Source organism: Motacilla alba, chromosome 1A (assembly GCF_015832195.1).
Source record: "Motacilla alba alba isolate MOTALB_02 chromosome 1A, Motacilla_alba_V1.0_pri, whole genome shotgun sequence".
Lineage (NCBI taxonomy): Eukaryota > Metazoa > Chordata > Aves > Passeriformes > Motacillidae > Motacilla > Motacilla alba.
The window spans coordinates 10,861,609-10,883,130 of record NC_052031.1 but is presented as its reverse complement, the minus strand read 5'-3'; the positions used below and the strand labels follow the sequence as shown (position 1 = coordinate 10,883,130).

At 38.6% G+C, this 21,522-nt stretch overlaps 1 protein-coding gene across 6 annotated transcripts in view; it reads left to right on the top strand.

Annotated features, from left to right (window-relative positions):
• Positions 1-19,031, top strand: part of CD36 (CD36 molecule) — a 34,761-nt gene extending 15,730 nt beyond the window's left edge. For all 6 annotated transcript variants that reach the window (XM_038154308.1, XM_038154309.1, XM_038154305.1 and 3 more), the window contains exons 3-14: positions 4,134-4,294; positions 6,282-6,426; positions 7,575-7,757; positions 7,897-7,988; positions 8,416-8,462; positions 10,757-10,826; positions 12,456-12,643; positions 13,479-13,597; positions 14,680-14,753; positions 15,473-15,527; positions 15,730-15,894; positions 16,591-19,031. In XM_038154308.1, the coding sequence (XP_038010236.1) occupies positions 4,134-4,294; positions 6,282-6,426; positions 7,575-7,757; positions 7,897-7,988; positions 8,416-8,462; positions 10,757-10,826; positions 12,456-12,643; positions 13,479-13,597; positions 14,680-14,753; positions 15,473-15,527; positions 15,730-15,894 (1,299 nt within the window). In that variant the 3' untranslated portion in view covers positions 16,591-19,031. The remainder of the gene's footprint in view (positions 1-4,133; positions 4,295-6,281; positions 6,427-7,574; positions 7,758-7,896; positions 7,989-8,415; positions 8,463-10,756; positions 10,827-12,455; positions 12,644-13,478; positions 13,598-14,679; positions 14,754-15,472; positions 15,528-15,729; positions 15,895-16,590) is intronic.
• Positions 19,032-21,522: the final 2,491 nt, after the last annotated feature.

The window sequence follows — 21,522 nt, the reverse complement described above, 5'->3', positions numbered from 1 at the left end:
CAGCAGCACCTTGGCAGGGATCCACAAAAGGAGATTAGTGCTAAACTATTTCAGCTCTGATGCTATTCATGGAAAGGTGCCTTTGATTTCAGGACCAAAGGGCAAAAGTCCTGTCCTAATTTCTACGAAAACTGAATCTCTCCAGAGGGGAGAGAACTTCCCGTGAAGGTCTTAGGAGTTTAGAAAATTGATCTTAGTAGAGTTATGAGTGAAACATGGAGATCATAAAATACACCTTTTTAACTGACTCTTAGCATTTCAGTTGAACATTATCATGTCTGTTGTCATTTTTACTAGATATAATCATGTCTCAATTAAAAAAAAAAGAAAGGAGTATTCAGAACAACAACTCAGAAAGATTTTATCTGATATTGTTGGAAAAATATTTTGACATGGCTCAATTTCTACTTTTTGCCTCTCCCTCCTTAAAACAATATTATCTTTTTAGGCAAACATCCCATCACTTCAGTTGTGGGGTTTTTTCCCAGTTAGGCTTAACCACTCGAAGCTATTGGTAGTGGATTCATTTGCTAGAAAAACCTTTATCACCATTTCTCTAAGACCTGCTTTCTACCTTAGTGCATATGGTCAGGAGCTGAACAGAAGCCATGTAATAATACCTAATATATTTAACTCCTGATGAATTGATAATACAGAGTGGTGAATGAATTGGCACAATGCCTCAGTGCTGTACTGGGTTAGTCTCAGTCATTTTTAGGAATAAGTCCTTCAGTTGTAGCTATTATTATGTTTATTCATTTGTCTCTACATATCTCTGATCTGTGACTGGGCAGATTATAGCTAATTTAAAACTGTCTCTGTGACATTCATATGCCTTCTTTACACAAACTAATGAAGCTAAAGCAACTGCTGACTCTCAGCAGAACACAAATGATCTAGCCACACATATTCCCACACTATCAATTTTAAGCTTTATTTAGTCACACAATTCCGTTACCAAGGACTGCAAAGAAATAAAAGTCATGATCCAAAAAAGCCTGAGTAGAAAGGCTAGTAATAAGCAAATAATCATTTAACAAGTAATAAGAGTCATTCTTCCAGCTGCAAAATGGGAGAAGATTATTTGCTCTTCTTGAGCTTTACTTTTTCACTTTTACAGAATTGTATTGTTTCTTTCATCCAGTTTATGTAGGCAGCACAACATAATTTTGTTACAGTCCAAAGTATTTGTGACACTTCTCAGTTCCCTGAAAATGGCATCTTTTCTCCATCTGGCCAGATTCTTTGTCAAGACAGAAACTTTGCCTTAAATTTTGTGTTTCTTCATCAGAAATCACGATGGCTTCACTTACTTTGAATCAACGAAGTACAGCAAGTTTCTATTGCTGATTGCTCAGCAATTTCTTAAATTTATCTATTGCTTGTTGACCCACCTCTAGTGGGGGGAAATCGTCAGAAACAAAAAGGGTCAAAGTTCCCACTGGTTTCACTCAATCTTGCGCAGCTGGGTCGTGGTATGAACTTGGCTGTGTAGCAATCACACTTGTGCAGCTGCTTTTGCTGACAGTAGTTAACTATTGCATTAACTACTGCATTAAATATTGAGATATTAGAGCTGGTGCAGATGGACTAGGGGGCTGAGAAGTGTTTTCTACTATCATTTGCATATTAGCTTCCAAAATTACTCCTCCTCTCATAATGTCCCAAAGCACAGCAGTGTTATTAGGGAGATATATAAATACTCAGTCAGAAAGAGGGGTAATAGTCAGGGATAGATCAGCAGTGACCAAACAGCAAAAACAAAGGGCTTGCTGGTGTGAGGGTATTAGTTTGAAGACATGAAAAAGAGCTCCAGATTTTTATTCCACTTTAACCCACCATTTGCACTCCTAAAGTATGTGACAGAGAATCATACACACCTCTTCTGTGGGAGAAATGTTATTAACAATAATGGCTAAATGCCACTGAAAATAATGGTCTTGTTATCTTCCTTCCCCCTCTTTCTTTTGTCCTGCTGCTTCCCATGTTCTAATGCTGATTCCCTCTACACAGACCCCTGAGCCAAATGGCTAACGGGTAGAAAGGTAACACAGAAAGCAAAAACATAAGGGAATTATGTTCCTCCTGTCTGGCAGGCAGAAACAGCTCCCTGAGGCATAAGAGCTGGTGCAATAGATAGATCAGGAACTGTGGACTGCCAGAGCCAGTTGTCCCTCTGACTGCCAGATTAGATCAGCTGCACCCTTGAAGCATTCCCCAAGCGTGTCCACAGTGACACTGGTGTCACAGTGACATTGGTGTCACAGTGAATGGTGGGCTGCAAATCCTCACGTCGTGAGCTGGCAGAGTGCAGTGGCAGAGCTGGCATATCATCTGCTCTACTCCAACCCCTGGTGGAGGGCTATAAGGAGAAGGGGAATGAATGGAGGGGAAGAATTTTAAAATGTACATAACACCACTTAAAGATCTGTTAAATAGATCCATTGTCACAAGATTGAAACCTCTCTATTCTCTGTTCCTGAGTATTGACTTCTAGAGAGATTAGTTTGTCTTTTTGACCATATTTGTGCTAGAAATTTAACAATTTGCCCACTCCAGTTACACAGTGGGAGGTCAAATCCTGACATCTGTCCCTGTCTCAGGACCCTTCTGAGTACAGATCACAGACAGACTCCGGGCAGACTGAGTTGCACTTTTTCTATCATCCTGTTTCTCCCAGATTCTTGGAGAAATTCTTTGTGTAAACTGAGAAGGCAATTTCTGAACCATGTAAGCTCTTCCCTCTTCATTCAGGAGGTGCTCTGCCCCATGCTGGGCCACAGTTGGGACAGTCTTTGACCTTGTGAGGTTTGAGTGCCAGGCCTCAAGATGATATCACACTTGCTGCATGCAGCAAGGTTTCCTTCCCCTCTCCCACAAATGCACGTAAATTACAGGAGGCATTCAGGCAGCAAGCCCAGTTCTTACACCACCAGCAAGGTGTTTGCAAGTCCACCACACAAATGCTTTTCACAGACAGAGCCCTGACTGTGTTACAGCCTCTCTGAGATGAGGTATTTGTTTCTAACTGCAGGATGTGGTAACTGGAAGTCTCTGTTTTGTTTACCTGGTGATTGCCAGGTGAACTTTAGAGGCACAAACTTAAACTTGAAGAAAAATTTAGCATCTTTTGATTTTAAATGTCTTTCCTTGCTCTCTAGAGAAATTAGAGCCTTTTCATTTCTGGACTTCTTGAGTTGTGCAAATTAACTAATTAATCTTCAATCACTCTAATAAAGAAAAGCATCTTTTATGTTGGAGACATGCAGTCTAGATTTTTCTTCTTATTGAAAAATACTTTAATGAATCTTTATCACCAAGGGGAAAAATTACATTATCCCAAGATTTGGGAAAATCCCATAGAAGAAGCCTGATACAGACCAAGCAAAGCAGGCATTCCCCTGATTACATGCTTTATAACTCCTCACTGTATAGTCCTGAGTCCTGAATTGCCATTTGCCATATGGCTGAGTGGCAGAGACTTAAAGCTGTTGATTCCTCTAGAGGGGTACCAGATGTACTCTTTTGTCCCTTCTTCCTTAGATCTGGGAAAATTTCCTAATAAAATGTTATCAGAATTAGAGAGATTTCTTGGAAAGTGTCAGTATTGGTGACAAAAATTTTCTGCCAAAGAAACAGTCCTTCAAGAGCACTGTGTGATTTCTCTGGATGCAAAATTATCTAGAGCCTGAAAAGTGCTCAGATAAAACTCCCATTTCCTCCCTTGGGCTATTTTCAATATATGGGAAGCAGTTTATGGATTCTGTAACCTGCTGGGTATCATTCAGTCACCAAAGATTTTCCCTTTATAAATGATCAGTGGTTTTGGCAAGTTTTTGTGTACTGAGAGAATGCTCCTCCCCAGCAACAGGGAAGCTTTGCTACCGGCTGCATCATCAATTGTATCAGCTTTGTGCTCATTTGTTTTAGGGGTCTCACTTTTGCTCTCACTGAGCAGGAATGTCAAGCTGCCTCCAGATGTTGGCCAACTGGGCTCTACATCTCATACTGATGCTAAAATTGTGGGGTTTTTTTGTTTGCTTTGAAACCTTCAACAATCACCTAAAAAGTAAATGCAACTTCGCACTTGTTTCTTTTGTGGATAATTTTAATTTGGATTTCTGTACTTTCAGGAAGCTGTCATTGTCAATGGTACCGCTGCTTTTCAAAATTGGCTTGTGCCAGGAAGCTCAGTTTACAGGGAATTTTGGATTTTCCACGTGTTAAATCCTTCAGAGATTATAGAGGAGGGCGCTCAACCAAAACTTGAACAAAGAGGACCTTACACATACAGGTAAGAAAAGGTCCTTTAATATGTGACATCATATCTGCTAAAATAAACTTGTTTTTGAAATTCCAGCATCACACTTCAGTTAGACATGACAAAAATGCCTAAATTGCAGTTACACACAGCAATCTCAAACTTTTTCTGGATTGTGTCTAACATAATGAAAACAAAAATAGAGATAGGTAACAGGATGTGCTTGCTCTTGAGAAAAACAATAACTCATTAGCCACAATATAACAGAGGTGGTTGTGTTCCTTCCTGTTCCATTTTCACCAGCTTTATAACAGGAGAAAATGTGCCAGATGCCCCAAAACCAAGAGATTATCTCATTAACCGTGCATCACTAATAACTTATTTTAATAATGTGGTTTGGTTTTGTTTTTTCACTTTTATGACTTTTTTAGTCAATAGCTTTTCTTTTTTTCAAATTTTGCTTAGAAAAGCATTCCTTTTTCTGAGTGGACTAGCTAGGACATAGATGCGGGAAGGTTTTATTATTTGTTTAGTGTTAAATGTGGTGTTGACATAGGACTAGCTGATACTTCCTGAGTTATTAAGCCAAATATTTGCTATCACTGGCACCCATGATAGGAAATTGCTTTCCTATGATTTTTCTTTCTCAATAACTTTAGGGATGCATATTATATTCACAAGGCAGTTTTCCATTTCAGCATCTTCAGCCAAGGTGCCTTTATGCCTAAACACTTACTCATCAATGGAAAGAGGTAACTTTTGTTTCACAGAGTACCTGGGAAGACAGAGGAAAGGGTTACACAGGAATCAGGAAAAGGACAGTTAGGAAATACTTCAGAAGGTGAAATCCCACCAAACAGAAACATTTTACTCTGGTGCTGATGATGATGCCTTTTTTCCTCTGGGACAAATCTCAGCCAGAAGCCTAAATAAGACTAAGTAAGAAATGATGACTATGAAATGGAAGCTCCTCTCACTGCTGCACTCGGGCCTTCCTAGGATATTTGGTCTATCTGAGTAACTGTGACATTGAGTCTCTCTCTCTCATTCTCCCTTTAAATAGTTAACAATTTATTGCAGTATAGAACAACTTAAAAACAAATTAATTAGAAAAAATAAAATCTCCCAACTTTCAGGTAGGTGCTCTACTCATTAGGCCAATAAGTAAAATTACATATATGCAAACCAATTCTGAGAAGCCAAGATCCAAGTGCTCTTCAGATAAGACCCACCTGCACTGGCTACATCTGTACCATGTTCTCTGTACATTTTGCACCCCCCTATACTCATGCTGGAAGGTCTGATCCTGAAGTGTTCTGAAGATCCCTTTTGGGATGGAGCTGTGGTAAGCTCTCTGGACCTACAGCACAGACTGTTATTTGATCCCTGCTGGCTGCTGTTCCCACAGAGGGGTCAGCAAGAGGGTGGGACTGGAAGAGGGGAGCTAAAGCTAGAACTGCAGCAGAAATTTTTACCTTGGAGATCTGTTGACAGGGCATGATGGCAGAACCTCAGTGGAACTGAAAGATTGACTTATAAACTTCTACATCATATTTAATATTATCAAAGTAACATGGGTTAACCTGTTTCGTTGCAACACATGTCTATCAGATTAAATATCTGAGTTTTTATGTCTGTGTCACCCCCTTCTAATTACATGCAACCATGAAATAGCTTATGAAATGTGACAAATCATAATTCTTTTAAAAAATTACAAAAAACTTATAAGGTCCATTCATGACATAAAAATACAAAGGAAATATTTGCTTTTATTTTAGTATCAAGAAAGACTATTCCATTTGCAAATAAGGAAATATTTCCAAAAGAGCAATATTTGCAGAAAATTGAATTTTACACATAATCACATGAAAAGTTTATAAACTTCTAAGTGTTCATAAAATGTTCAACATTCATTTTACTAAAATGTTCATCAACTTTTCAAAAACCTTCAGTCAGGCATGTGTTTTCTCAAAAGTCAAAGATTAAAAATATTCTCTGTGTTTGTGTTTTGCATTTCCAGGGTTAGATATTTACCCAAAGAAAATGTCACGGAAGGTGAGAATGGCACAATATCCTACATGTTGCCTAATATTGCTAATTTTGAACCTGATATGTCTGTTGGGACAGAAAACGACACCTTGACCATCCTCAACCTCGCTGTTGTAGTAAGTAAAGAAAAATAGCCATAGTGTCCACATACAAATGTTGAGGGAATAGTGGAGAAGTTCATAGAATCATGGGATGGTTTGGGTTGGAAGGGACCTCAAAGACCATCTAGTTCCAGCCCTCCTGTCATGGGCAGGGACACCTTTCACAACAGTGTGTTCAAAGCTCAAAAAACATCCTCCTAGTCAATTTTAACACGGGAATAAATCAAGAGTTTGTGGATGGGCTCCCTTTGTGTGAGAGCATGAACATGTTCATGTACAGCATGAACAGTACAGGGTGGATTTGCCATGCTCTTTCCATAATACCCTCAGGTCTGCTTGGCAGGGGAGGCTGCACTGATTCCCACACCCAGAGTCTGCATGGCCTCGCCACCACAGAGCCTGGGCCCCATGACGCAGTCCTGGAGCTCTCCTGTCCCACTGAGCACTAGTTATTCAAAGAACACAGGGATCTTCACCTAGAGTTGTATTAGAGCCTTTTTAGTCCAGGTGTTTTTGTCTTATCACAGGCTGAGAATGTTTGCCTTTGACTAATATTTACAGTTTTTATACTTGCATCCAGCCCTGGTTGTGTTGCACCAACTTTCTGGTGTTTGCATGAGTGCTCAGGATTGCTGTGAGAAGGTGTCTGCAAGGGGCAGGGTATGAAGATTGTTGGTGCAAATACAAAATAGAACCATACCAGCAGTCACAGAATCACAGAAGAGCCTATGTTGGAAGGCACTTCAGAGGATCATCTGATCACAGCTTTTGTGAAATCATTACTTGCAGCTATTCAGAAGCCCATCTGGCCATGGTCCTGGGCAACTGTCTCTCAATGGTCCTGCTTGAGCAGGGGTTGGACCAGATGGTCTCAAGGGCTCCCTGTGAACTTCAGCTGTTCTGTCATTATGTGATTAGGGCTGATCTAGTGAGCTCATGTAATCAGTCAAGAAAAATTTTCTGCTTTTGTGTAACCTATGGCCAGTAATTGTTTTGTTAAGAAGTGTCAGTTTTATGTAGAACCTTAACTTCAAGGGAGTTGTAAATCTGGGAACTGGCTTTGGCAGACATTTCTTGGAGTCATTCTCTGTGATTTTAATTCGAAGCACAAGCAGAATTTTATACTAAACATTGATTGATTTTTTTTTTTTTTGCCATTGTAGGCTGTACCTTCCCTGTACCCAAGCACTCTAATGCAATCATTCATAAACTCCTGGGTTAAATCATCCAATTCGCGCATACTGCAGAACAGAACAGTCAAAGAAATACTGTGGGGATACACAGATCCCTTCCTAGACAGCATCCCCTTCCCTGGTGTGAAGTCATTTGTGGGAGTGTTCTACCCGGTGAGTGAAACCAATGAGGAGGCAATGCCTTCAGTTATCATTCTGTGAATAAACTTAAGAAAGCTGCTCTGAGGAAGAAAATGCTGTGAAATTGTTCAATATTTCTAACTGTTATTCCCTCTTGTTGCGTCTGTTACAGTACAATGGCACAACCGATGGACCTTACAATGTGTACACCGGGACAGAAGATATTACAAAAACAGCAATAATTGAAAGCTATAAAAATGAAAGGTATCATAACATTGTAGATTAAAAATATATACATTTTCAATGTGTGGCTTTTAATACTTGAGTCTCTAGGAGCTATAAATAAACAGAAAAAACTTCAATGATTCAAAGGAAACAGGATCAAGCCTTGGGCTTAGCAAAACCATCACTTTCTTTCAGCTATCAATGGTTCTGTTAGGAGCTTGGACTTAAGACAGGTTTTGATTTTTAGATACAAGTATTTTATTCTGTTTTGTATTAAGTAGATAGATTCCTTTTAACCTCTTCTAATGGATCCTGTAATTTATCTGAATTAATTAACATCTCTATCCTTTGCCTTTGCTAATGGGTCAGGATATCCAGGAAAAGTTATATTTGGTAATACAGGTAATCAAAGTACTTACATGGTAGAATCTACTACATGCAGCATAACTTTTATTTTATCTTACAGGACTCTTTCATACTGGAAAGGCCACTGTGATATGGTTAATGGCACAGGTGAGCCTGTTAAAGCTTTTCAAAGTTTCAATAGTTTTCTTGATATTTTAAGGGAATTATGAGATACAATATTTAAATTAACTACCCTGGGCTTTGCCAAGTCTGTATTCTGTACATTAAATATCTATATATATGCAGGCATACTACTACTATGGTATATGTATATGTGTGTATATATTAAAATATATTAATTATTTATTACTGCACATCATTTTATCTATGCATGCACACAGCCTCTACATCTAGAGTAAATGTGGAAGAGAAACAAAATTGTCCAGTTCTCTTGTTTCTACTAATTATTTTCATAGAACAATATAATTAAGATTATTTTTCTTTTCTATAGTAGTTGAAAATTATCTTGGCATTTTAATAATGCACATTCATTTACACTGTTGAAAATTTAATTAAATGCACCAGAATGGACATCCTGATATATGAAAAGAAATTGAGGCAACAAAGGAGGAGGCTGTCAGATGAATGGCTTGTAGATCACTAGAAAATGAAAAGGGATAAAGAAGAAAAGTAGTTTAGACTGGGATGAATAGACTATAGACAGATATTTTTGAATTTTCTTTTGGAATGCATAGGTAAACAGCTGAGTTGTTTAAGATATATTTGTTCAAAGTGATATTTTTCTTTTTGATTAGTGAAAGCATTGCTGTGCAGACACCACAATCTGTAGAGCTGAGGCTGGCAGGTATCTTGGTGGAGGCTTTTGCAGAAAGCTCCAGACCTTCAGTAAATGAAGGCTTTTGTGTTGGGTTGTTTTGTTTGGATTTTTTTCCCTCCATTTTCCATTCTGCTTTACCTGGCATAGATAATTTTCCTTTTAACCCAGACTGTGAAACAAGGTATTTTGAAGTATTTAAAATATATCATAAGAATCTGATTTTCCAAAACTCTGTGAGCCATGAAGGATTAGTTCCTTTTTAAACCATGTAATTAATTTTATAACAAACAATATTTTCTTATATTCTAGGGCTTCCCCTCTTTCTTGTGGGGCCTGGCATATTTTTTTTTTTAGCCAGGGTCAAATTTTTGTTTCTTCTTCTGTAACTGATGAAATAAACATTTGCTGCTAATTAATTAAGTTTTCCAGTACAGTGAAAATGAGCTTTTACTTGTGAGAAAAGATGGCTGCACAGTTCACAAGGTCATTCAGGGTGACATTGCTGTATTTGGAGATGCAACAGGTTTAAAAATCTTGTTAGTGTGAGAATTCTACCTTATCTTGTAAGCTTCCACACCAAAGCTCAACACGTATAGTACAAGAAAATACACAGCTAAAAATATAAAACAGTATATTTGTATGAGGCTTGACAGGACTCCATGTTTGTCAACCTTACAAGAATGCCAAGATTTAGAAACAGAGTGTGTGTTTAGGATGATCTTGAATGTTTGAAAAAAAAGTGCCTTTGTCAGCAGTGGGCAAGTGGCAGTATGTAATTTAGCCTCTGTGCTCTTGCCAACTGGATTCAAAGATATCACAGATGTTTGCAATTGTTTGGTTATGGCTGCTGCCTAAGAAACTAAACAGAAATTGTCACAAAAACTAACAAATGTACTGGTTAAAGGTTTGTTACAACACCTTAATTGGGAAAATGGCAGGCTCCTCTTACATAACTCTGGGTGCTTGCAATGCAGAAATACAAATCCGAGTGTCTGCACTTTCAAGAGCAAGTGGAGAAAACAACACCAAAGTGCTGCTCCTCTGACTTATTTTGCATTTCTGCCATGGGGTGAGGTGGACTGTGCTCTAGAAGTGGCTTCCTCCTCTCCATTAGTCCTAGAAGGACCTCAGCTTAGAGACCCACTTGAGCAATCTTTAGTGGAAAAGGTTTCGTATTGATTATTAAATAGACAGTGTTGAAGTCTAACAAGCCCTGAGTGCCATAATTACAGATGACTCAAGCATCTTCAGGAAGGTTTAGGTCTATAAACCTAGATGCACAAACTTCAAAGCAATGGCAATAGGTTTTTGGCTTATATTAAGCAGTTTTTTGGGTTTTTTAAAATATCTTCTGTTTTAAATAGGCTTGATCATATAGTTTCAAACCTGGGGGTGAAAAAAAAAAGCTGTTATATCTTGGCTCGCTTTCAAAAACAATTACACGTTATCTGTGAAGTGCCTGTCAATGTGCAATAACTTACATAAACGTTTTCCCCACAAATGATTCATATTGTTTACTTTTGCCACAGCTCTACAGGAAAGTAACAACTGAGTATTGAGCTAGAAATTAAATCAGTCTTCTAAGCAGAATTGCTTTCAAGCTCTCGTTTTATTTTATTCACAGATGGAGCATCCTTCCCACCATTTGTTAAGAAGGATCAGGTACTACGCTTCTTCTCCTCTGACATTTGCAGGTAGGCTGCTCCCTTCCTGGAGTGGGCTCCCACCAAGTGTGCCACTGAGTGCTCTTTGTTTTCAGAGGGTGGCTGCAGTGGCTGTGCTTGGGCTTAGGTCAACCAGGCAGTGCAACATAAACTTTTCATCTAAAACACAAGTAATTGTGTTGTGAGTTGTGCTCATGATTCAGAGCCTGATTCTACCACTTCTATGGCAATAGCAAGCTAATACAATGTACTTTATTTCAGCCAGTTACAGATGTATATTCAGGAAAATGTGACATTGTGAGCTGTTAGAGATCTTTAAAAGGCACTGAGAGCCACGGGGCTCAAGGTCATGAACTTCTAAGACCAGGACCCAGCTTGTTTGGTCTGAGAAGGCAACAGGTACAGCAGGGTCCAGTTAGGTCCATCTTAAGCTTGTCTGGAAAAAATCATTTATGCAGGACAGTGTTTGCTGTCATTCAATAGATACTCAAAATTGTTTTCTCAGAGGATATTTTTACATATTTTAGTTTCATATATTTACAAACAAATCGGCCTGCTTAATACATCCCGTGCTGATGACTTTTAAGCCTGCTGCTTCTGCGGGGCTATCCAGCATCCCCAGGTTCTCCAGCGGGATTACTGAAAGAAATGTTAAAGATTTAAAATGCATCACAGTGTATTTACTTTGGGATGTATAAACACTTTATTTATTTTGCTGCCTGGAAACAGATGCTTCCGTTTTGCTAGGTTTAAAGTGGGTCATTTGCTTTGCAGAGTGTTTTTTTTTTAAAAACACTTTGCAGAATGTTTTTTTTTTTGTGAAGCAATTTTATCCACAAACTGGAAAACATTTCCCAATTCATAGAAAACAGAATTCTATGCAGGGGAGAAATGATAAAATTCTTTGGATTGATTGCACACACAGTTTGAGAAATCTCCCCAGCCATTTAATTCTCACAATTCATGAACAGTAAAGGAAAATAACAATTGTCCAAAGGTCCTGCAGAAGGAGGGTCAGGAATTATTGTTCTGTCCCTGTTGCAAAACTCTTCTTTTGTTTGGCTGCAATACAAAGTGTTGGAGTCCTGGTGACATTACTGTGTAGCAACCATACCTCTGTATCAGCTGATACTGAATTAGCAAAAAGAAGCTTAAGAAGTATTCTGATTCATATGCAACAGAATAAAGTGATATGCAAGATGTTATCTGCATCATAAAGCTTAGATTACCCTAAGGTCAGCAAAAAACTGTATCAGAGATGCTTTATATGGATAAACATCTCTACTGTAGTTCAGAAACTTTTGAAAACCTCATAATGATTGAGGTGTAGCTGTGTGTAGGGAAAAGATATCTCAGTTAATTTTTTAGTTTTTTCTATATTGTTTATCTTTAGTATTTGAAATTTTGTCTGTTGTTTTGTGTATTTTCATGTTCACCACTGAGTTTTTACATCCTTTCGTGAAGGGGGGAATATTCTCCATTACAGAGAAACACCCCTACAATTTGCTGAACAGTGTGGCAGGAGCCTGGACACTGGGTCCCTGGTGGGGGTTGTTTTTTTTAAGAGAGAGGCAGCTGAGGTGATCCTTCAGGAGCATTGACACAAATTAGGCTTTTAATCCAAAAGGCTGAAACACATTTCTCCTCTTTTGTGTTCAGATCAATCTATGGAGTTTTCCACAGCCAGCAGGTTGTGAAGGGAATCACACTGTATCGTTTCGTAGTTCCTCGTGAAGCATTTGCATCACCAACTGAAGTCCCAGACAATTACTGCTTCTGCACGGATCTGGAAATATCAGAGAACTGCACCTTAGCCGGAGTCCTGGACATCAGTGCCTGCAAAGCAAGTATGGTGGTGACACAGTACTGCCACACAAGCCATTTAACTGGGGACAAGACACTTGTCCTGTAGCTGAGGTGTTACTCTGATATCCAGGATGTTTGTCTGTGAATTTTTCCACAGGTTACTTGTGAGACCCCTCACATTTCTGCAGCCTTGTTGCCCAAAATGAGGACCATGATTTTTCTGTATTTTGCATAGTGCTATGCAAAGTTGGGATACCGTAGGCTGTGTACTGAAACTGCAGGAGTGTGTGTAGAGAAAGGAAAGGAGGGGCACTGTGTTAAAGGCAGAGATAGTTCAGCACCTTGAGTCTGTGGCCATTCACACACGCGGCAGGGGTGGGTATGCCCACAGTTGTATGTATGTACACAGACAACACTGGCTCAGTGTGGTGTTGGTAAAATAAATATACACTGAGTCTGCATTTTGTGCTGAGTGAACTGCGAGAGGTCCTTTCAGGCTAAAACAAGATCATGAAGGTGAGCAGGGACAGTGACAGTCACATCCTCACCTCAGCATGAAACTGGGAGCACTGCCAGCTCCACAGTGTGGACGCAAGACAAGCAGGATTTGCAACTGCAGTTTATTTCACGATGCAAATTCTCCTTGTGACAATAAACAAATCACAAAAATGCTTGTATTTTGGGGTTTTTTTTGGTTTGGGTTGGGGCTTTTTGGGTTTTTTTTGGGTGGTGGGGCTAGGCTATTAACATTTTTTATCAGGCTTGTACATCTATATGGCAAAACTGTTTAGAAAATGACCTGTAAAAATGAGTGCCAAAGCAAGGCTTAATGATTCAAGACAGTTTTTTGTTGTTTGTTTGGTTTTTTTTAAATAGAAAGACCGGTATATATCTCTCTTCCTCATTTCCTTCATGCAAGTGAATCTATATTGCATAACGTGGAAGGCCTGAGCCCAGATGAAAAGGAGCATGAGACATATCTAGACATAGAGCCTGTAAGTCCAATGTTTTGCTTTTTACTTATTGGGAATATGGGATTGAATAGATTCTGCAAACTGTGAAGTATGTTGTAGCTTTTCTATGATCTTCAGGTACTTTGAGAAAATTATATTCTATGAAACTACTGTTTCCTCTATACTTAGTTTAAAAAAAAAAAAAATTCTATAACTAGCCATTTTTTGGATAATTACTATCTCAATTGAAACTCAATAAACATAGATGAGTTTATTTTGTATTGCTAGATCTGTGAAGAGTCTGGTTTAAATAGACCTAATTTAAGTCTTTGTGACTTGAATTGTCCACCAGATCTCCCAAACAGAATGAATTTATTTTGACTTCTTAATAATTTACCTTTATTTCTGTTTCAGTGATTTAGACCTTTGAGTGTACTTACCAAAGTTTTTTGAATTGTATGATGAACTCAAAGGTTCCAAAATTTTATTTTGCTCTTACTTCGAATGAAAAAGTAAAATTAGTAATTTCTCACTAAAATTAGGCAATTGAGCTATGTAACTTCAATGAGGAGAAATTAAGTTAAATCTTTGTTTCATCTTACTCGAAATAGAGACCTCAACCAGATTTTCCTAAATATTACACAAAATTTTTCAAGAATCACACCTTTTTTTTTTGTGAAAGACAGAGAGTAGAAGAAAGATATGAGGAAAAGATTTGACCTTTGTATACATCTGTTTGTCCTGATATGAAAGGTTTGTTTTCAGCGCTATGCAAGTTAAATATCCTTCATTTTGAAAAAGAAAATTTAGCTGATTTTTGGTGGGAAAAAAACCCTGAGACATATCTTTATTCAAAGTATGCCATTACTGATTTAGCAGTTTTTAATGTTGTCTTCAGGTTTAAATGTAAATCACAAAAGTAACTATGGTAAAGCCACAAAATTAAAACTTCTGTGAGAAATGAGAAACCCTTAGAAACATTACCATTTCATAAAAATTAATCCTTCAAAACATAAGAATAAAATAATCCCAAAATGCTTTTTGACACAGTCCAAATATAGACTTTGGCATCTAATTAACAAATTTAAATTAATGTCTTGTTGGATGTTTTTCACTGATTTTAGGTGACTGGTTTTACACTACGATTTGCAAAAAGGCTGCAAGTAAACCTCCTTGTGAGGCCTTCAACAAGAATTGAGTAAGTGCTACTTCTTTATTTTATTTTTAAAGAATTTTTTAAGTGGGCTGATTGGTCTATGACAGCATCAGTAGAAATGTGCTGGAAAAGAAGAAACAAAAATACTTCCCCAAAGCTTGTTCAGAGAAAATCTTCCTGGGCAGGACACTGCCCAGGTATTTTAACACACATTTAATTTCCCTACAGAAGCTTACAAGGCAAAATCTTCTTAAAAATAACATTCTTCTAAAACCCAAATGGGGCCATGAGGATGAACAAAAAGACATACTGTATTTTCTGTAATAAATCCAATAATAAATCTGTAATAAATCCAATGAGAAAGAGAATTTATGTATTCCCTGTTTTATCACAAGGGTAAATGTGTCTCTAATTGTTTTTTTTTTCCTCTTCATTGGCCCTAATGCACATGGATAAACATCTTGTACCTATGATGGATAAGCATCTCGTACATATGAATACCACACAGATCTTTATCCCTCTCTGTGTCTGACTGCCCATATACAAAAGATTAGACAGGAAATGATGGTTGCACAATATGTAAAATGGATGCTATTAATTGTAGTTTTGTTTTGGTTTGGTTTTTTTTCACTCCAAAACTATATTTAAAAGGTAAATATTTAAGACAGAAATATAGTTAGAGAATAAAAAAATGTTTAAGTAGTGAGTGGGCTTATGTAGCAAACTGAAAGTAACATGCTGTTCTTTTTTTCTCATTTCAGTCCTTTAAAAAAAGTTAAAAAACCCTATGTCTTCCCTATTCTTTGGCTAAATGAGGTTAGTATATTTTTGTCTATTATTATTCTCTGATTACAAACAAACAAATAAATAAAAAAAGACTACCTAGCTTTTTCAGTCTTGGTGCCCTGAAACTGGGTAACTAAAGTCATGCTGTGATTTGCGCCACACCGAGCGCATATTCAGCAAGCGAAGGCTTGCATATGTACCTTTCACTGATGTTTTTCTTGCCCTGTTCCAGTCTGCTGTTATCGGGGATGAGAAAGCAGAAATGTTCAGAAGTAAGATCTCCAGTCGGCTCCAGCTGCTGAGCACGCTGCAGATGGCATTAATGATCGGAGGCTCTGTGCTGTTCCTGGCCTTCATGGGCTCCTATTTCATATGCAGGTCAAAGAAATTAAAATAAGTAAGTAAGCCCTTAACAGCTCAGTCCTCAGCAGTGACTTCTCCTCAGGGTTTCAAGAGTTCAGAATCATTGCCTATTTCACTGTTCGTATTTTTTTTTACATGCTAGAAAATTCAGTAGTTGTTGTGTAAGAAATTATCCAGATAATTGGCCTAATATTTTCAAGTTCTCTTCCCATCCTAAATCTTTCAGGATGCTCTTAACTCAGGGGAGGTCATAAGGAACTGCATCAGAAGAGCATCATTTTTGTTTGTTGTGATTTCTTTAAAATTGACATTTTGACCAAGACTGTTAAACTGCTGAGAAGTGTCCTCTAGCACTTTTCTGAGCCGCAGATTGCTGTGCTCTCACAGGACATCCCCCTGTCTGACGTTCAGAGAACCCACTGTTAATGACACTTTCTACGGAGTGCTGGTTTCTCACTTCTTTCTCCCGGTGGTGCATCACTGCAATGTCAGTCTGAGCACCTCCTGGACATAGCTAGCCCACAGAGACAAATATACTGCCATCAGGGCAGACTGACCAAGCGGTGGATTAATGTGCTGATACCTGGGGAAGCAAACACAATTTTGGAGTTATTTAAAAGAAATGCAGAGACATGAACATTATGGTGGAAAGTATGCTGTATTAAAGAGGTATTCTTAAGCTGAAGACTTGCATCACCATACGCTCAATTCTGATTTTATTTCACAACAGGTGAAAAGACTTCAGAGGCAGTCACCGTTTCATTGAAACTTCAGCTAAGCAGCTTGTTAAAATTCAGAGACAAAAGGTATGATTCAAGGCACAGCCAATCCATGTGCTACGGAATTCATGTTTTTCCATTTTGAGAAGACCAGCTTACTAACCCAATAAGCTGATGTTTTTGAAGGTCCACACTTCTGACATCACTAAAGAGGCCACTGTGGAAACTACACTATAAAAACTTTATTTGAAACTTGTTATAAATTTTAAATTGCAATCAAGCAGACTGAAGTTGAGGTGCAGTTGGATTTTAGTCCACCTTCTGCCATTTATGCAACTTGCTACTCATTTTCTTCTGGATTTGCAAGAAAAATGAAAGCCGCTTGCTGATGTTCCGTCTCTGAGCACAGGCTGGGAATGACAACAATTTGGAGCTCATGCTGTGCTCTAGCTGCTCTCATTGCAATATTTCTCTCTGTTCCTTCAAGGAATGGAAGCTGCTGCAATAGTACTGCTCTCTGTCCTCTATTCAGGGATGTGAATTGCATTGAATGTGAAGTTTATTATGTAAAGTTACTAACTGTAATACCTGAAGTTTATAAAAGACTTACTAAAATATGTGGTTCATACATTTTATGTGGAGAAGGCTCACAGATACACCGCAGCCATCCATATGCTGATGGAGCTAATTGGCATTTGGCTCCACATCTGTTTATTAATCTGAACCACTCCCTAACTCCCAACCTGCTCCACTGCTCTTCCTGTTGTCTCCCGTGAGTTTTTATCTCTGGCTCTTGTTTGAGCACCAGCCTCTGCACTGCCCTAAGCCCACTTGGCCTGAGGCCTCCCTTGGGGAATGATCTGATATGTCACCTGACAGGCCAAGAGAAAATATTCCAAAATGCTTCAGAGACAGGAAAGACCAAGAAAATGATTTTTGATCAAACATCAGAGGGTTCCACTTGCTATAGAAGCACATAAATGAAAACAGGTAGCCCCAATTACTTACTGATAAACCATCTGCCACAAGGAAATTTGTGCAACCATTTGTTTAATGAGGTGCATCAGCTTGTAGACAGGTAGCAAACACTGATATCTCCATAAATAGTTGACTTTTTCATTTGATCTGAATGCTGTATTTTATTCTGAGAGCAAATGGGGCAAATACAGAGTGTTGCTGGGTTTCTTTCCGTGGATTCAATAAATTCAGAACAAGAGCCTATGTTCAGCATTTTCTAAGATTCCTTTTTGGATCTTTTATCCCTTATTTAAGAGCTGCAAAGAAAAAGGGAAATCAAACATGGCCAGCCTCTCACATCCTGCTGTTTGGAAACAATGCTACAATGGACTTTAAACCAGAAAGGTTCATCTTGCTAATAAAGTACAATGTCTTTGGCTGGGTACCTTTAGTAAGGTGTTCTTACCTTTGGAAATAAAGGGAAAATCCAACTGACTACAATCCTGGTGTTTTATTCCATTGTTCCTCGTGGACAAAGTTTTGTAGCTATCAGTAGAGCTGATGAGTCACAGAAATCCCAATTCATTACTCTTGAAGGTGAGGTCTGTGAGGTACATGGCTGCACTTTCCCTCCAGCTGTGAGCTGGAGCTGCCAGCTACCAGAGCAGCTACTGGGACACAGGAGGGAAGGGCTGCTCTCAGCCCCTGTATTTGATTACTCATGGTGCTGGCTAGTCAATGAAAAACACCTTTTTCTCATATTCACAGTATTGCTGGTGTCATATGTGATGCTCTGTTCCCATGTTAGTCTGGGGACAATTTGACACAACTGAAGCCATCCCTAGAGTCCTATGGACTGGTCAAAAAAGTATGAGGACAGCTGAAGTCATTAAGCCACATCTCCTCTGAGATAAACACCGCTGTGGTTCAAGATCTGACACCAATTTTTTATAATAAAATGTCTTTTGTGTCAGGATCTAACATGAAAGGAACAACAGACGTGCTCCTTTAGTTTTTGATATGCTAACATTTCAACTTCATTTTATTTGACTTCAAGTACATTGTCAGTAAGTTAGTGTTTGCTTTACTAGTATTTACTAGTATAAAATATTAGTGGTATTATTTAGTGCTATGTGGTGCTCCAGCAGAAGTGATCCAGCAAGTTGGGCCATGATTTTAAATGTCTCAGGGCCAAATTTTATATGGTTTGTCCATATTCATAATCTCATTGATCTCAATGCAGGTTTGGGCTTTTAAGCTATGTCCAGCACCTAGGCTGCACTTGAATTGTAATTTGTAGTTACTTCATCCAAAGCATCAGTTACAGTTATTGTTAATTCATGATATTAAGGCTAATGTTAAGTATTTACATTTGTTCAAACAGTGCAGGGTAAACTTTCATTAGAAACATTAATAAAAATACAAATAAAATAAAGCTTAAATATTTTTTCTGATATTCTTATGTTTAATTGTAAATAAAGCCTTCTGTGTTGAATAATGAAGTTCGTGTGTCTCTTTTTTTGGTATTTCAGGGAATGTTTTCTTTTTCTAGAAAACGCTTTTGTAAATTGATGAATAACTGAGGCTATTGTGGCATTCACATTCTCTGAACAGAGAGAGACAATTCTCTCTCTCAGGTTTTTTCCTAGAGAAGAACAGAGAGAAGAAAGAGAAAACAATTCTTATCTTTACTTGCTGCTCCTGTTGTTTTGCACATGTAAAATGTGTTGGGAAGATTGTTTACCTGAAGTGAGTTCTTGATTGGACTCCAGTGATGGTTGTTTATATTAATTGACCTATTGGGTCACAGCTGTGTCCTGGCTGTGGGCAGACAGTCACGAGTTTTCTTTAGTATGTAATTTAGTGTAGCATAGTGTAGTGTCTCTTTAATATAGTGTAGTATAATGTAATCTAGTATAGTTTAATAAAGCAATTGTTCAGCCTTCTGAATCAATGGAGTCAGATGCCAATCATTCCCTGCGTCAGGGGCACCCTGCATTTACTATCGGCTATGGCTAACCTTGTTAAATCATTTTACTCAGGCACACTGCAGCTTCCTGGAAGGGCATATTGCTGCCTGCTACATTAGAAATATCAGTGGCATACAGCATTCATTGTCTCTGTTGGTCAGAACCCAGTGCTAATAACACCAATGTTGTGCATTTGATCCCTGTGTGGGTGATTCACTTAAGAGCTGGATTCAATGATCCTTGTGGATCCCTTCCACCTCAGCGTATTCTGATTCTGTGATATATGTTCTGGATCACAAAAAGGAGAAGACTTTGTGGAACAAGTACCAGCATATCTAAACTGAAGCAATTCTAAAACAAACCCGGGAATCCAAGCTTGGAGAGAGGCCTGTTTTCAAATCCCTTGAGCTGGACGTGTTGGCAGGATGGCGTTAGCACATCCATGTGCACATTACAACACCGTTTCCTGGCTCTGCTGGCCCAGCAGGTTAGGTGTCTGGCAAGATTGGCCATGCCCATTCCTCACGTTCCCCACCCACCCCAGGTCCTTCTGTGCCAAAATTGCTCGTGAAAGTCAGATCTGACCAAAGATCTAACAGCCCACACACTTAAACCCCAGAGCAGCTGTGCCAGCTCTTGATCTCTAATTGTAATTATGCATTCAAAGCATGTGTTAAAACCTGTTCTTCCCACCTAGCCTACCACTGTCTGTTAAGGTAATACAAACATGCTACTATACCCTGAAAAAAAAAAAAAAAGAAAATTAATGCCTTCTATGTTCTTTTAACTGTGAAAGTAGGGAAGGGGTTGTTTTATTTACAGGTTTACAGATCAGAATAATAAAAAGAATCATTTTAATAACTAATAAAATATGCTTACAGCTTTTTTTTTTTTCTCAGTAGCCACATAAAAACAGAAACCAGAAAGACAAATGACTTGCACTTACCAAATTCAAACTGCATTTATAAATAAATGCTATTCATTTTCCATTCCCTGTTCCTTCTTTGCCTCTCAGTTGGCCGTGATGCTTAGTGGTGTCACCCTCTCCCAGCAGTACCCGAAGCAGGAAGGGATTTACAGCCCACGCGGGCAACACCAGGCTGGGACCTCTTTTACTTCTATTTTGTAAGAAGAGAAACCAAATGCTTTGCAGCAGGCGCCACCCAAAGGACATCCAGGCTTTCATAAGTTCTCTTGCTCCACCTCAGCCCAGGCAGTCAAAAATTATGCAGGCTGTAATGGAGTTTTGCTGCCTCTGCGAGTTAACATCACCAGATACAATTACAACACTTTTAAAGCAGTGCAACAAAAAGTCCATCATAAGTGCCTGCTAAATGACGGATTGTTGAATGCAGCTCTAAGACAGATTTTAATGACCATTAATATTCTGTAGTGTTTTACTAAGACCAGGTTTCCTTTAAGTTATATGAATTGGTGTTTTTCCAAAATACATGGTTGATATAAGTAAACCCACCCAAAGTTTCCAGGACTCTACTTCTTGCCCAGCATCCTTTGTGTAGCACCAAGGATGTGTGGACAAATCAAGAATTACACAGAGCTCTGTGTGTGCTCTTTCATGTGACTTAGATTTGCAATTTTAACTTTACCAGAAGAGCTGTGTATAGGACTGGGAAAGTCACATTTTTGCCCGTACTTTGGCTTCATAATTTTTCCAACTGAAAAGTCCCCATGTGAATGCTTCTGAAGTTAAATTTCCTGAGTGATACTTTCATTATAGGAGCTAAACCCAGCAGCAGAAGGTAAAAGCCTGCTGGAGCTGCAAGTACTCTTGGATACAGACATTCCCTGTGTTTTTACTAGAAATGTGGAAGCACTTCCTTTTCCATGCATTCACTCCACAGGTGTAACTATATTTGTGCTGGTCAAACACCAGGTCTGTCTTGTAAAATCAGAAGTTATGGTGGGAGCTACATTTTATTCTGCAGTCTTGACAAGCTCAGCCTGGTTGTCTTCAGCAGGAGAAAATGAAGAACACTATTGACATTCACAGAGTCA